At 39.7% G+C, this 16652-nt stretch overlaps 1 protein-coding gene across 1 annotated transcript; it reads right to left on the reverse strand.

The window, feature by feature from the left end:
- Positions 1 to 276: 276 nt before the first annotated feature.
- si:ch73-60h1.1 (calcium/calmodulin-dependent protein kinase type IV) lies at positions 277 to 13798 on the reverse strand. Its single transcript, XM_064331392.1, has 11 exons — positions 12786 to 13798; positions 9158 to 9236; positions 9015 to 9077; positions 8710 to 8792; positions 7889 to 7961; positions 5143 to 5233; positions 4894 to 4968; positions 4137 to 4212; positions 3873 to 3999; positions 2953 to 3105; positions 277 to 2359 (listed from the first exon to the last, which is right to left on the reverse strand). Exons 1-11 carry the CDS (start codon positions 12890 to 12892, stop codon positions 1850 to 1852), a joined length of 1437 nt encoding a protein of 478 aa, XP_064187462.1. The 5' UTR covers positions 12893 to 13798; the 3' UTR covers positions 277 to 1849.
- Between the last annotated feature and the right edge of the window lie 2854 nt (positions 13799 to 16652).

Genomic DNA, 16652 nt, shown 5'->3' on the forward strand with positions numbered 1-16652 from the left:
CAGGTTATTTTGTACCTAATGCAAAGATAATTTGCAACTGTCAGTCTTTCATTAGGCTATTGAATTTATGTACATTTAAAAGCACCAGAGAGCACAAATATTTAATTAAGACCAAAAAAAAAAAAAAAAATCTTGGCCCCTCCTAAGGCAAAAGTTTTTAGTTTTAGCTCGGAGGAAGTTTATTTCGGTTGGGGGTAATTGCATTAATTGCATAATTGCAATGCGTTGTAATAGAACACATACGTGCACAAAGATATTGGCCCTACTGCAATGTCATAACTTGGCTATAACCATATTTATTAATTAAAACATGGAACACAGAAACATGGTGCAAATATGTACATTTCTGTATATAATTTAATATTGATAGCCACGAATGACTCTACATGTGCTCCTTTTTGTCTTGTCCCATTATATTTACTCACTGGTATTTCCCCTTGTTTGGCAATGAAATATTTAGAGGAGTGTGGGTGTGTTTCTGTTTTACTATAAAGTAAATGTTTCTGTCCAAAAATGTTATCGGTTCGGACAGAGAACAGAATTCATTCAAACTTGAATGTCCACAGACGACAGCCCTTTGACATTATTAGTGATGGGTGCTGAAATAATAAATTATGTTATAGGGTATATACGTAATTCTTTGTGGTGGCCAAGAACAAAATATTTGTATCATGCTTGAGTGTTATTCTCGTAAAATCTCCTGTCTAGATCTGGAAGCCCCAATGCAGCCAAGAGGTAGAGAGCATGGTTGTGAAGTGTGTGGGAGTGGTGAATAAGACATACATTTGCAGCTGATTACCTTACCACATTATGATACAACCACTGACATCTCTATAGATGCAACAGGCATGTACAAAAGTGGCTTGAGGAACAAACAAGTTTCTTTAACTAGTATCACCAATATGGAGAAAAGAGATTCCAGGAGAGCAATATCATTAATGTTCATGGGAAACAACTTAATGTGATAGTGCACTTTCTTGGTTTTTTGTTGTTATTTCAGTTTTAAGTAAATGATTTTTGATTGTCCCAGATTGGTTTTATGTGCAGGAAAAGACATTTTAATACTTACATAATTTTTCAAAGACCAGCTCGCTGTATAAATGCCCTCATACCAGACCATTGCAAGAAACTTCAGAAACTATTGAAAATATCCTTCATTGCACACAAACAAATATCTAGGACAAAAACAAAAATATGGAATAATGCAGAAAGTGAACTATCACTTTAATTAAATATTTAAAGTAGCCTACATATGAAAAGTTTTCTTAACAGCTGTGTCAAAAACACATGAACACCTTTACAATATTGATAAGCTCACAAATACAGCACAATACCCTTACTATCGCAAAGCTTTAAATAAGGGAAAGGGATATATGTACAGTATATTTGCATAAAATGTTAACAAATTCCAGTACTTTATAGTGGAAAGGTACAGAGAAGATAGAATTAAAACATCCAATTTCATGAGAAAGTAAGGTTTCACTCATTTCAAAAGGATCTTGTCACTTTGAGATTTGGTAGTGGCTTTATACACAATTGGAAAGGAGGTAAAACTTGGGAAAATCAAAACATGGCAAAATGGCTGAATGGTCAAGAAGTCAAACACTTGCCGGCCATTTTCCAAAAGTGTCATTGGTAGTTTCTAGAGTTTGGTCAAAGGCTAATTTTAAACTATGAAGAAAAATAAGGGTCTGAAGTCATTTTCATTCCCCCCTCCAACAAGTTAAGGGAAGCAGAAGCTGAAATAACACCAGTTTTTCCCTCTTTCCTTTTTATCCTCTTTTGTAATATCAGTTCAGGTTTCAGCCCTGTCTATCCAAGGGAGTGGCTCTATGGTGATGGGCAGACATTAGCACTGAGCTGTCTTACTGTTGGACTCCACCCCCACTACAAAGCCATTGCTGAGGCTTTTGGGGCTTGGTGGGGAGGGGAGGAGAGGAGTGGCCTCATGTTTGTCAGTGGGATCTATCATTGAGCAGGTCTTCCTGGGTGGTGTGGCTCGAACAACAGCAGTTTTGGGGATCACAGAAGCTTGTTTCAGGCCATCTGGCTTTAGGGGCGGCCTGGTAGGCAGGGGACTGGTAGGTGTCTCTGGTGACTTAGGTGGAGTGGACAGCTGTTTGGGGCTGTGTGGAGGTGCATGAGAGGGCGAAGTGGACTGGCTCTGGTCAGGCCCTTTCTCAGTGAGCTCTGGAGTGCTGTTAGTCTGCCTCTGCTGGCCCTGGCAATCCTGGGAAAGTTCCTTCTGCATGCTGCTCTGCCGGGAGGTCTTGTGGCTCGCAGTCCCCTCACAGCTGTCTGTGCGGCGGCGTGAGCACTCGTGCATGCGGCTGGTCGCCACAACCGCCTTCATAGCGGCCTACAAAAGGAGAAAATCTATATTTTATTCAACTGTATAATTTATAGGCAAGGTATTTACCTTTTTGCATGTATTTGTGGAGTCACACCAAGCAATATTTCAGGTACCCAGGAATGTAGGATTGGAAAAGGGTTGATTAAAAAGGAGTTTGAACTCTTTAGGATAAGATCAGGCTTAACAAATGATCATACTTTGCTGTCCTCAAGGAGTGCATACTGTTTCACTGTATAACTGGGGAGTTCTACAGAGTGGCTGAAGCCAGTAGTCTTTTCCCTTGTTTTCTGTTTCTGATATAACCTGTGCAATATGTTTATCTTGATACAATATATGTGCAGTATTCTGATGTGAGATGTGCAACACCTGGATGCATTACCTGCAACGTGTCTTTTTAATTTGCGACAATGAACCTCCTAACCCTTCGTAATGATATTAAACAGTAAAAATAAATCAGTTAAAATATCACAGAAAAGAACACGTTCACAAATGTTTTCTTGTTTAATGAGACAATAAAACATTGCATTTGACTGCTATTCATGTCGACTGCAGAGGAATATCTCCCCAATTACAAGCTCGGGGACTGGGAGTCTGCTGACCTTGAGTTTGCGTCGCGCGTTGAACTCCTGTAGCTTCCTCTGGGTGGTGTCCATATGTGAGAAACGGGCAGCCTTGCCCAGTACCCAGGGGTGCTGCAGGGCCTGCTGCACCGTCAGCCGCTTCAGAGGGTCCTGAACAATGAGCTTACTGACCTGTACGCAGAGGGGAGAGGGACAGAGTGCAGTGAATGCACAGGCCCCACAGCATGGTTCCTCATACCAGTTAAATGTCCAGTGTTGGTTCAACTCTGACAGTGTTAATTCAACACTCAACAGATACATTTTTGGTCCCACATTCCAGAGTGGGAACAAATGTCATCTATTAAGAGTTGAATTAACACTGTCAGAGTTGAACTAACACTGGACATTTTACTGTGCAGTCTGTAAGTTCCTTAGTTTCTACTTAGAGTAACATGCCTGGCCTTCAATAAGAAAATCTAATCTAACAGTGGGTTATATTAAAAGCAGTAATACATTGACTAATTTATCAAATTGCTGAATTGTTTTTCAATGTCTTACAATTGAAATGGCAATTGAATCGTATAATTTTACAAGGGAAAGAACAAATTGTGATAACTGTTTATAGAACACTTTTTGTACAGTATTCTCAGATCACTTTCCAGAGAAGGATAGAGAGAGAGGGAAAAACAATAAAAAAGGCATTTGAATGTACAAATAAGATATAATATAAAGGGAAAAATACAAAATAAGAAAAAAGTATTACAACAGTTAGTTATATGATTAATACCCGGCCAAAAATACAAGACAACATAAAACAATAAAAATTAAGATTTATTTTTGAAAATAATTCATAGTCTCATAGTTTTAGAACAGAAAACCCGTGGCAATTAAAACTAACTCTCTCTTTTACAGGGAACAACTAATCCTGGTGTTCAAAACTGAGTAAAAGAAGCACTCACCAAATCCTTAGCATTGAGTGAGACCTCGTCCCACCAGGGGGAGACAAACTCATAGTCGCAGTTGAGGATACGGCTGTACATATACTGATCTCCTCTAGGATCAAAGAACGGTTCAAAGCCACAGAGCCTGAGAGGAATGAATTAGGAATGAATGTTAATAAAAAAGAGCTCAGAATCTTAGAATTAAAGGCTTTAAAATCCTGAACAGCATGAACCATCAACCAATCTCCACCAGCCCATCTGCAGAACGAATTCTCAACTCACAATATGTAGAGAATGACTCCCACGGACCACATGTCCACCTCAGGCCCATATGCGTTGCCTCTGAGAATCTCCGGTGCTGAGGGCAAGATGGAGACACAGAGCCAGCTGTCAGCGTTACAGGCAACGTGTGTCATCACTGCAAGAGAGGACTTGGAATTCTCCGTTGACCCGAAAAAATAAAGGTTAAATAAAGGTCAAATAAAAATAACTTTTTTTTCTGCATTCCCACCAGTTGACCCAGTTCTAGTGCGGCCAATTCCAGTGGATCAATACGTCACACTTTTTACGACCGTTGGTCAGGACAGGACATTGTGTGTTCACACATATCACACCAAGAATTTGGTTCAAGGTGTAAGCCATAGGTGTGTTCCCTTAATCATGAATGGTTTAGGCTAATGCATGGCATCTCCACCGATGATTGTTGGGTAGTTTTAAATAAAAATAGATCTTGAAAAATTTGTATATCATAAGCAACATGTACTAAACAATAATGATAACATAGATACATTTTCTTTTTATTATGACATCTACACATTACAAATTTAGTCAAAATTGAAACTCTTTAAAATGAAAATTTGATATGATGGTATAATGACATTTTTTGATATGTAGCAATGAGCTACCATGCATGACTGTACAAACCACAATATTACAAAATATTATGTGGTTATACATGTACACACAGCCACGCTCACATACACATACAAAAGCAAACATGAGCGTAAGTGTGTTCAGCCTCCCTCTTATAAAAACTCACCACAGTATCCAGGGGTTCCACACACTGTCTTCATGGTCACTTGCTCATCTATTATTTTGGACAGGCCAAAATCAGCTGTAAACATAAGAAGGGGTGTCAACCACAGAAGAATTTTGGGCCAGCTGTATCTTTCACACATTTCGTCTTCTGGATTAGAGCGAGACCCGTGTCAATTTGTATTTGAATTAATTATTGCATTTATTCCTATTCCTTTATTACAAAAAGTCACTGTCAACTGTCAATAGTTACCAATCTTGAGAGGGGCATCCAGTGACAGGTCAGCATAGAGAAGGTTTTCGGGCTTAAGGTCCCGGTGCACCACTCCATTCTCATGTAAATACTACAGTACAGACAGACAGACAGACAGACAGGTAATGTCATAAAGGTGTCCTTCAAGGGTTTGCCACAGGTGCTGAATCAGAAGGCAGATCTGCAATTCTCTCTGTGGATCAACAACATCCCTATGAGTCATATCTTGTCACATGTAATCCTATACTGCTGGGTTTTGTTTCAGCGTACGTATCGATTATTAATGTGAAAACCGGAAATGTCTTGCAGCAGTTGCAGAGCAACCATAACCGTAAAACATTAAATATGATACAGATAAAAGAATACTGTATCTCTAGTGTGACTCAGTTAAGTCAGGGCATTGCCCAGTAGGATTAATCGTACCTTAAAATGCCTGCCCTCACCACAAAAAAAAGATACAGCAAATGTGCCTTTTCCACAGATTAAAGGGTCTTTCATTGCACTCACAATCATTTTCCCATTATTCTGAACTGCCTTCATACATAATGTTTTTGTTCTTGTTTGAACAATTCATTCACTTACTTTTGTTGTGTTTGTCTGTCTCAGTATAATGTGAAACAGTGACTAAATAAGCTGCCAGCCAGCACCATGACACTGTGATTGCCAGCACACAGTGGCTCATGACTGCTTAACACACTCGTCTTGCATTAGACTGAGCTATGGGACTCACCCGGATCTAAACACTCTACTGTACAGTGCATCACGTGCAGCCAGCCAGCAGCCAGCGCTTCTCTGTGAAACCCCAGACATCCGTCACAACATTCTCTGTGTTTGTACATCAGCCCCCGCTGGGGCCCTGCTGGGCCACTCCGGCAGGCACTGAAGCCTCTTCCATTAGCATGCTCTTCCTGGACAGTGTTTCGTTTCATTACGACAAATTAGCGCAGAGAATGTCTGGGAGAGCCTGTGGTTAAGATTGGCTTCCCCCCCCCCCATTAACAGACATCAGTTAAGTGGCTGACTTGACTGCTGTTAGCACTAATGGAAAAATACTCACTGCCAGCCAGGGCTCAAATCAGGCCCTGATCGATGGGCTTGATTTGAGCCCTTTGAACCTATCACTCTTGAAGTTTGCTGGTTTTGAACCAACCAGTCTGACTGGCCTTGACGTCACTGAATCTATTGAATTATGCTGTAGCAAGTGGACTTCCCATTCAGGGAACAGAGACTTAGGGGAAAGCAGCAGGTTTCTCTCTCTACCAAAGACGTCTTGTGTTATTCCAGGTTTAACCAAATTGTTCAGATAAAGACTGAGATACTAGTAAATAACAGCACAAAGGCATAAAAGCTGCATTATTGCACCTTGTGAATCATAGACCTGCACTATATTACTGGCAGAGATCTGTCCCAAAAATATTTTACAAAATAAAATAAGCCCTTTGGTCCAAAATATTATTGTGACTTTCAAGAAAGAATCATATCTATAATGAAGCTTAATGGTCATTTTATGTGTGACTTTGTGCCTTGTGCAGGCAGTGATGCGTGGTGTAGTGTGGCATTAGAGCACAATTGGCTCGGCAGTTCAGAAACTATGCAGCTCAATGTCTTAACACATTTAATACTCATTTATGAACAAATTCAGTCTATTACAGCTGTAATGAACATGATTATTCAAGACTGCTTGGAGCCTGGAGCTCCAGCTTGTATGTTTGACAGTCATACGGTATGTATATGTGAAAAGAGGGGTTAAAAGAGTAAAGATTTAGAAAGCAGAAAATGCACATAAGGCAAATTAATATCCTCCCCCATGTACACAAGCAAATACACACATACATACATGTTGTCGCTCACTCTGTCTGTCTGTGTATCTATCTACAGATTAAAATGTTGTACCGTGCATGGATTAAACGTATCCCACACGCAGAGTGTTAGCACGTTAGAAACAACACGCGCAAATGGCCTACATTGCGGAGAGTCACTGTCGCTGACACGCACTCTACAGAGCTATTATGTAACAGCATCACCCACATCCCTGCTGGCACTGTCGGGCAGGAGATTAAAACAGGAAAAAATTGCAGTGGATTTCCAAGAGGATTACTTCTCATTTTCAGCTCTCCACACACATCTGCCCTACCTCTTCCATTTGACCAATGGCAAAGTTAACGCACATTAATTACTGGAATGAACATGAACGCACAAGAGGACATACAAACTTACACTTAGAATCCTTGCGCACACATGGTCACAAAACCTCTTATACACTTACAAACACACACAAACACTCACACAATAACTTGCATGTGCATATGCACGCACGTGCATACACACACACACACAAGCATCGTAACCTCCAATGCATCCATTAAAACTGTCAAATACACATACTGTATACCTATGCATACACAATATGTCATGCTCATCATCTAATCTTCAAAAAATGTTTTTTGGGGGTATTTTCCATGTATGTATATCCCAAGATAACTCCCAGTTAAAAGACGCCTGATGCACATACACCCATTATACAAAATTGATCTTGCACCATGCAATCCATAGTTTAAAAAAAAAAAAAAGCTTTTAAAAAACAGCTTTTAAAAAACAGCTAATTTATAATGCCAATGATACTTAATGACCATTATAATACAGTTATGAGAAATGAGATATGGCAACTCCAGTCAGACAGCTCCAACACAGTTTTGCTCTAGCAGGCAGGTCATAATAATAATTAGAATAATAATAACAATCTTACCGCCACCGCCTCCAGGATTTGCTTGATAACATGAGCGGCATCTCTCTCGCTATAGTACCCTCTCTCCACGATCCTACAAGCAGAACAGACACTGTTTTCAACATGAATCTGACAAGAACTGACACAGAACACAGAACTGACAAACCACTGACAATTCCACATGGCTAGACATCAGTCACAACAACATCTTATCAAGGGGATAAATGGGAACACTTACTCTGATAATGTAATGGGCAATTATACCAATAAAGTACTACAGTACAGTACATTTATATAAAGGTGAACCTGCAAATAGGTGATATTTCAGTCTTAACAGCTAAATTCAAAAACTGGTGATCGGACAACATGACCTGCTATTTAAAAATGCTCAAAGATTCTGTGATTCTTGAATTATGAATAGGGTCTTGAGGGTCTGTGCTGGCTCAGTAATTATGTGCTCAGGTAGAGGGCAAATCTAGAAAAGCTTTTGCCACTCCATCACTGAGTGCCTGAGAGTATTGATTGGGATTTATGACAACTCCACAAGCACATCAAGACCAAGCTTCAAGCAGCTTCTTGTAATCTGTCTCTGGGCAACACAGGTGGATTCACTGCAAATTTTATTTTCAATCCCTTTTATACTCTGGTCTCAATAGAGCTGTGTCATAAATTGATTGATTTTATTTTTTATTTATTTATATTTTTTAAATAAAAGAATGGAAAATGGAACTGGAATTGAAACCAGGATTGCTCCACCACCTGTTCTGCTAGCAATAAAAGGGCTGTGACCTTCAGCTTGGATGGATGTGGCTTGGCTGTCATATATGTTTAGGGGGAGTAACCTGTCAAAGAGTTCCCCTCCGGTCACAAGTTCCAGGATGAGCGCGATCTCCGTGTCCGTCTCAAAGATTTCCTTCAGTCGGATCTGAGACCCAGCCAGATACAAAGTATCACCCAAAACCGTCCAACCTTACTTTTGTAGTTACAAGCACAAAGGCAAAACATACATAGTGCACTAACTCTTTAAAATGATTTCATATTTAAATTATTGTATCATATGTGTGAGAGACAGGAAGAATGGAAAGAATTCTGGTGTAAACACTGATGACATTTAAAAGACTAGATGGTGAGATAAAGCTCAGCTTACAATATTAGGATGGGAGAGCCGTAGCAGAACTCCAATTTCAGTCCGTACTATTTTCTTGTCAATCTAAAATGGAAACAAAATGTCACCAAGGGCGAAATGCTGCCGTAAAAAAAAGGTTTTCATAAAATGGCGGAACTCCTTACGGTTTTCTTCAAGATCTTTGTAGCATATGGTTTCTGCGTCTGCTTCTCCTCGCAGCGGAACACCACTGACGTGGCCCCCCTTGGAAGAAAGCAGAGTGGTACAATTTAAGCACCGCCATCACTGAACTCGGCATGGCACATGCGCGTTTCTGAGGGGTCAGAAAAATGCATAGACAAGCCTTCAGCATCCATAGATGCAACCTATATGCATGTTTCAATGAACACCCCACTGTGAAAGCTGGATGATCTTTAACAGAAAACAGGCATGACGGTAATGTAATCAAATATGAGTGAAAGGAAGACTTGTGTCCAACCTTCTGCAGACCCATTTCTATAAAAACAAGCCTGGTCTGAAACATAGGCAGACTGGTTGTATCATGTGACCCTAATGCATGCCTGGACCATGTCATGTCCACTGTATTTAAATCTACTTTACAGATAATGCTGCAGCCAGATGTATGTTTTCATTATTCGTGGCCATCCCAGGAAAGAAGCGAAGAGTGAATTTGTGCTCTGAACCGGAAAGCTCAAAGCTCCCAGCTAATGCTCTACTCACTCTTGAGTACACTGAATGTAGTCTCTGCTTCTACACTGGTACTCAATGTTCCATCAGCCAGCTTTATTTGCTTCCTAGATTAATGACTTTGAATGGGTGGAAGCAAGAAGTTACCCGACCACCACACAAACCAGAATACGGGTTAGACTTGATATCCACAATCTTTTCATAATGAGTATTTCATTTTCAAGATTTCTCTGGTGCAAAAAAGCAGATGACACAAATCAGCAGAATGAGCCACATTATACTCTCTGCATTCAATGAAGTGACTCTCAAGCACACATCAGCGGGAGAGAATACTTGTATCAGTCATAAGTGCGACCTGTTCTTCCACCTCCTCTACACCATATCCCCGAAGAAGCACCAACATTTTGTCAGTCCTGTCCTTTTTAATTAATTGCTGTCTCTCCAGCTGTCCTGCTAATTCAATCCTTCCCTCAGCCCACTCCTTTGGACCCTTAAAGCTTTGTGTCACCCTGGCAACCAGGATGCTTCTTCCACAACATAAGCCCCTAATGTCCTTTCCCATCTTTATTCAATTCAATCCAATTTTATTTGTATAGCGCATTTTACAGAGAACTGTCACAAAGACACTTTACAGAGTAGCAAGGCAAGAGACAAAAAGAGAGCAAAAAGAGCAAACAGAGCAAACACCGGGCCTGAACCCCCAAATAGCAGGTACATAAGGTAAATAACTCCCAGTGGGGAGAAAACCCTCAAATGGCGACGAGAAAAAACTTCCCAAATGGAAGAAATATCGAGAGGAACCCGGCTATAAAGGGGGAGCCCATCCTCCACTGGCCAGCCTGGTGTAAAATAGTAGACAGCAAATAAAATGGGTTGAGCAGGTTACAGCTGAGGTGAAAGTTAACAGGAATAATAGAAGACCAAATGGTATAGTTAGAATAGGGCAGTTTCGAGGAGCTGGATGATAGATCTGGAGCTCCAGACGGCATCAATGCATGGGCAGGGGAGGAACAGGGCATCCGTGTTTAAATTCATAGACTCCATGATTAAACATGACCTTATATGGGGAGACAGGAGGGACTGAGGGGAAAAGCGACCAAAGCTGGGGATAGAGGAAGAGGGTACATGTGGACAAGTGGCATCATAATTTGTAGATTCTTTTCTTCCTTGAGTAAAAAGAAGCAAAACAAAAATGTGTGCAGTACTCAGAATCATTTAGGTATTTCCTCAAAGAAAAACAACATTTAGCCTAATGTTCACTATGACTTGCATAATCACGATACATACTGAATATGAAGCTCAGATAGAACACAAAACGGAAAACCTGTTGAATTGGCATGCTACTTGGACAAAACCCTGTCCTGTAACCATACATGCTCCATCTGCAGACATGGAATAGAAAGATACTGTCTCTAGAATACAGATAAACTGATGGCCAGACAGTAAATGGCAAACAGAAGAGGGCTGGTGCTTGAGAGAGCATGTGGAAAACCTTATCGCTCCCTCTCAGCTGATGCCTGTCCTCTGAGAGACAGTATACCTGCCACTGCGAACAAACAGCACTGGGCACCAGGCACTGTTTTGTTTTTTTTGTTTTTTTTGGAGCAGAAGGCTGCAGGTGCTCACGTCTGAATGACCTCATGAGATTCCATATACACACAGCAAATCTCAAAAACACCACCTCGCTTGTCATCTCCCTCAGTCAAGAAGAGATACTGGAACTCACAAATAAATAAAGTACTCATCGTTACCTGGATCTAAATGGAAAAAATATGCTTTCCTGTAAACAAAGTGCCATGCCCTTCAATAGTGAACAGAACTTCTGCTCTATGGTTAATTTTTTTTCCCTACCTAATCCCTGCATATTATACCTTGTGTTAGCTGGTTCAACCAATTTTTTCTTTTTCTCCTTGTGTTCCTTTACAAAATGGAATTTAGGTTGAACAGCAATGAATAAAAATTTTGGGCAAGATTGGTTGGTTTGGATTGGTGTATCTAAAGTTTAACTAGCAGTTCACAGGAAAATGTCCTGTGTTCATTCAACTCTGGCCATAGTGGACTCATATAAACTCTGTAAGAGTTGATATAACACTGAAGATTTTACTGTGTTGTCTTTACAACTTCAAAGATTTACATAGTACACTGTCACCTAAGAAAACAGCCATAAAATGTATGCAGCCATAAATTGTGTTTCAGTGAGTGTGCAGAGAATTGTTCTTGCAAGCACTTTTAGCCATCAGATAGGCTATTACAGTCACCAACAAACTCCTAGCCCAACAGCAAAATCTCCTCACTGAATTTACAGGCGTAACCTACTTAACCTTACATACAAAGCCAGCTGCTGACATAAACATTCTTGCTTAGGACCACATCCATCTGTGGGCTGCGCTGAGTAAAACCCGGAACAGTCCATGTTCCTGAGTTGGGAGGGCTCCAGGTTTTACTCAGTGCAGTATTCCAGCTAACTCAATAACCCTGCTTTGTGAAACAGGGCCCAGCTCTGGTTACAGATAGACATCACCCACAAAATGCACACATTGGCAGTACGGGTCTACTCATACACAATAAAATGTCCAGTTTTAATTCAACTGTAACACAGTAGGCTATATGAGCCCAATAGGGACCACATGTACTCTGCAAGAGTTTATTTAACATTGGACATTTTACTGTGTAGTCTACATGTATTACCAACTCGTTAGAAAAGAGAAAATTACAGTTAAATGAATATCAATTGTTTACATCCGATTTGTTGCACCTTCACAAGTACCCACGTGGGTAATTGTGCATAGATAAAAATGGGTCCCACACCTTCTGTAAGGCGCATCTGCTCGTTTGTCCATAAGACAACGGCCCAAGAAACAAGGGCTTAGCGATTATAGACAATTCCGTTTAAAGAGTAAGGAGGGACACATGGAGGGAAATTTATCCAGAATAAAAATTATCATCAATCGTCTACTGTTTCAGCATTAAATTTACATCAGTTAGCCTATGTTCACAGAGGAGAACCTCTATTTGTTTGAATACAGTCCAACCTATAACCAAATAGCACGGATATGATATGCATTTATCAGTGTAATGTTATAGCCTAGATATACTATAGCCTACCTTCCTAATTCCGGGCCCATAGTATAAAACTCCTCAATGGAGACATCTCGCCGCGAGCCGTCGACCCAGTATTCCACTGAGGTGGCGCCGGAGCGTGAGGTGGGCATGCTTGCCAACAGCACAAGACACCGTGGATCCTTTAAGATAGCACACCCCAAAAGCAGACTTTCCTCTCTTGCGTAAAAATAAAACCTATCATCAACAAATCCACGAAATGCACTGTTTTGTGTCCAAATACCCCAGAAATCGTACGATTTTTAAATCATCATCTGTTCAGTTGTAGTTGTCATAGAATATCACCTTTGTTTCCGCTGCCGTCAAAATTGAAGCAATAAAAGTTGTTAGGTCCCGACGTTTTTATTTACAAAAATACTGTTTTAAACGACACTAACTGCAGTCTAAAATCATAGAAACGATTTCTGTAAAGCCTAAAAATTCATACCGTGATTATTGAATTCAACACATTTTCTAGGCTACTGATTTTAAATTTCCGCCTACAATTCTTCGTATTCTTCTTTTTTTGTTGTTCTTGTCTTTTAACCATGTATTATTAGATAGCCTATAGTTTCTTCAGTATCCACAGGGACGGCCCGTGTAAGGGGCAAGCAATTCCATTTCGCTTTCGTGATTTTCCCCTATAGCTATGTCAAAAACATCTTGCGATTTGGCAGAACTAGGTATGTTTAGGTTACCAACTAACGTAAGATAACGCAGCGAAGCGTTTCAATGATCTTCATTCTAAGCAAATGTTGCAGGTTTCGTTTCATTCGGCATTCCAAGAGGATTAATGATACTAATCGTAGAACGCAAAACCCCCCTTTACAGCATCAAAACGTCACACTCATTTTAAAATAACAATGATAGTAAAAAAATAAGATTAGGCCCATCAGCTCGTGATGTTAAGGAACAATGGACTATAATTAGATAGTTATAGCCTAGGTTTACAAGTACTATGTCCTGGTCATCAGAATCCCCATGAACACCAAATACATCCTGCTCCTCCTCCCTATCTGTTCCTGTAACCCTCCATCCCCGCTGGAGGGGGCGTATAATCCCACCACAGATTTCTCCAATCCGTTCCGTTCACTCTACATGTAAACCGGGATGCAATTGGAAACTAAAGAGTCAATCAAAACCATGTTATGTTGTGCAGCACGTAGCCAGTATTTCACGTACGCCTTGCGTATGTACTGTATCCGTCTTCCAGATGTCACATTCAGGCTAAACCCTGGCTACACCTTTGCAATAAAAGGTTGTAAACATTCCGTAAAAATACATGTGAATCTCGTTGCCTATTTACTATTTACAAAGCGGCTGGTTCAGACGTATAACTCTGGGTTTTAAAGAATCGGTATACAGTTGTTGGATGCTTGCTTATCTTGTTTTGCCGTTGATTTCAGTACTGCGGACAGCGCCCACAACAAATGGCACGGAACAATATTCTGTCCCTGGGGACTGCATAAAATGATTCTAAAATGAAACAAAATCTATACCCCAATGATGTACTTTGCCATATATAATTCTCTAACTCTAAATGTAAAATAGTAAATGACTCAGACATAGAGCATATGCGAAAGGATACTGGCCCAAGCGAGCACAGCAAACGTTCACCTCACTAAGGCCTCTGTACTATGTATAGGGCCTCTTCCACGTAAATCCAGATGTGCCCGGCATCAAGAGAGGTTAGGCTACTCATATTGTTATGGGCTCAATACATTGAACAGATGCAGCGACAGCATAAAAGCCAACAGGCCGGATTATTAAATACATCCTGCGAATTCTGACTTGTGGGGGCGTAAGCGACAAGAGGTGAGCTCGTTGTTCTTGTAATCATATAGGGAAAACGTACTCAGTGAGGAAGTGCGATATAACATAATCAGCGGTTTCCACAAGCAACGAGAGATATTTTACAATGCAAGCAGACGTGAAAAAAGGTTTTTATGTTTTATCTCACGAAGGGCTATTTTATTAAGATTTTATTGCAAATACTACTACTACTACTACTACTACTACTAATAATAATAATAATTTCATTTAAGACACTAATGTGATAACGTCCACCAATGTTATTATGCACCCTCGACCCCATTCCCTAGCTGTTTTTAAACAGATTGAAAAAGATCAAGGAGATGGATTCCAGATTATTGTCTCATTTCACAAAATGAACATGCTAGATTTGCAAACTATAGTGTTTTCATTTTTTTGTAATAATATGAGGGTTCATTTGGTCATTAAATCGTTAAAAGAATGGCCTTTTCTGTTTGGTCAAAAACAGGGCTGCTTATGGTTAATGCACATTCTCAGAATTAGAGATAAATTAGAACAGGCTAGGTGTGTGGGTGATTGTGAAATGATTGGTACAACAAGACCCAATGGGAATGATCAACCACCTAGAGAGGTGCTTTGGCGATAGTGGAAGGAACCATTGTCTTAGAGAGTAAATTATATCTACCATATTTATTGTTTGTTTTGGGAAGTGGCAAGAGATAGATGTGACGATTAAGTGCAAACAGCCTAAGTGCACTGGGTTAATAGGCTCTTACCTAGTGCTTATTTACAGCAGTTATGTTGTTTTCTATCAGTGTCGAGTCCCAAGGGTCTGCTTATCTCTTAGTCATTGGGCGAAGTCCAATAAAAAGCCTGTCACTATGGCTGAATTGCAGTCATGTCTCTCAGGAATTCCTCAGACAAAAACAAGACTCTTATAACAGTACCTCAATGGTACAATATTATGCAAAGATTTAAAAATAAATTAACTGACTGCATACATATGTACACCCTGACTACTGTACATACAATTTACACATTTCATTAGGTCCTTGACATATGAAAGGATGTTCATGTGCTAAACAATGCAGTTAACAGATTTTGGATGGAACAAGGCTGATTAATATTGTTAATCATACTTGTCAATATCAGTTTCATAACAATTAATATTAACAATCATCAATTGAAAGTGAATTGATTATGATTACAATTATTATCATTAGCATCACTAGCAGAAATAGTTGCAAATATGCATTTCAACCAGAAGTTGACCAAAGATTTGAACAGCTGATTTACCTTCCAATCCAAACACTTGTTTCAAATAATAAATCTAATATCCACTCGACACTACTGGCATATTGAAAAAAATGTAGAAAATGTTGACAGACAAAAGTCTTGTCTAAAGGTCTAAAGTTGCACAAAATTTGAATGAAGTTCAGTTCTGCATTACAATTACATGAAAACACATGCAGGAAATGTTTGGAATAATAATAATAATAATAATAATAATAATAATAATAATAATAAAAACAACAACAATAATAATAATAATAATAATTGCAACTGGGCAATACAGTATGTCAAAACTCATATACAGATACCGATAACAGCAAATCCGGCTGATAACATGATAACATTGTATAAGAATAAGAATGAAAGGTAATTAAAAACCTGGGACTTAAATGTAAGTACTGTAAAAATGTTTGTGCAGCTCTGATGTTCTTTGGCATTCAGTTCTGCAGATTAATAGCCTGCACAGAGAAGGCTTGGTTATATTTTGGCTTTAAATGGCTCCTTGGAACAAAAAGACCTTTATCTGAGGACCGGAGTTTCCAATTAGGCACATAGGGAGTAATTCTGCAGTCTGATCCCAGAAGGTCAGAGCTTCAGCTTGAGAGACCTCCAAGCACTCTCATCTGATTACCTTACTGTTTCCATCCTGCCATTTTTCATTTAAAAGCAATCGGTAGCTAGCTAGCAAAACAGATTAATGACCATAAAAGTTTATGCAAGGAGACGAAAAAGTTATGAGTTTGTTGTCATGAATGCAGTCAAAAAACCTGCTTTGTCACACATAGCAGCTATTTGTCAGGGGACCAT

This window comes from Anguilla rostrata, chromosome 4 (genome assembly GCF_018555375.3).
Source record: "Anguilla rostrata isolate EN2019 chromosome 4, ASM1855537v3, whole genome shotgun sequence".
Lineage (NCBI taxonomy): Eukaryota > Metazoa > Chordata > Actinopteri > Anguilliformes > Anguillidae > Anguilla > Anguilla rostrata.

Excerpts from the sequence above, each read along its gene's own strand:
- si:ch73-60h1.1 (XM_064331392.1), bottom strand. The coding sequence starts at position 12,892 with ATGCCCACCTCACGCTCCGGCGCCACCTCAGTGGAATACTGGGTCGAC. Across the intron at positions 7,962-8,709 it reads GGAGGGGAACTCTTTGACAG|GATCGTGGAGAGAGGGTACT; the intron begins GTTACTCCCCCT and ends TTCTGCTTGTAG. Across the intron at positions 4,000-4,136 it reads GGAGTCATTCTCTACATATT|GCTCTGTGGCTTTGAACCGT; the intron begins GTGAGTTGAGAA and ends CATTCCTCTCAG.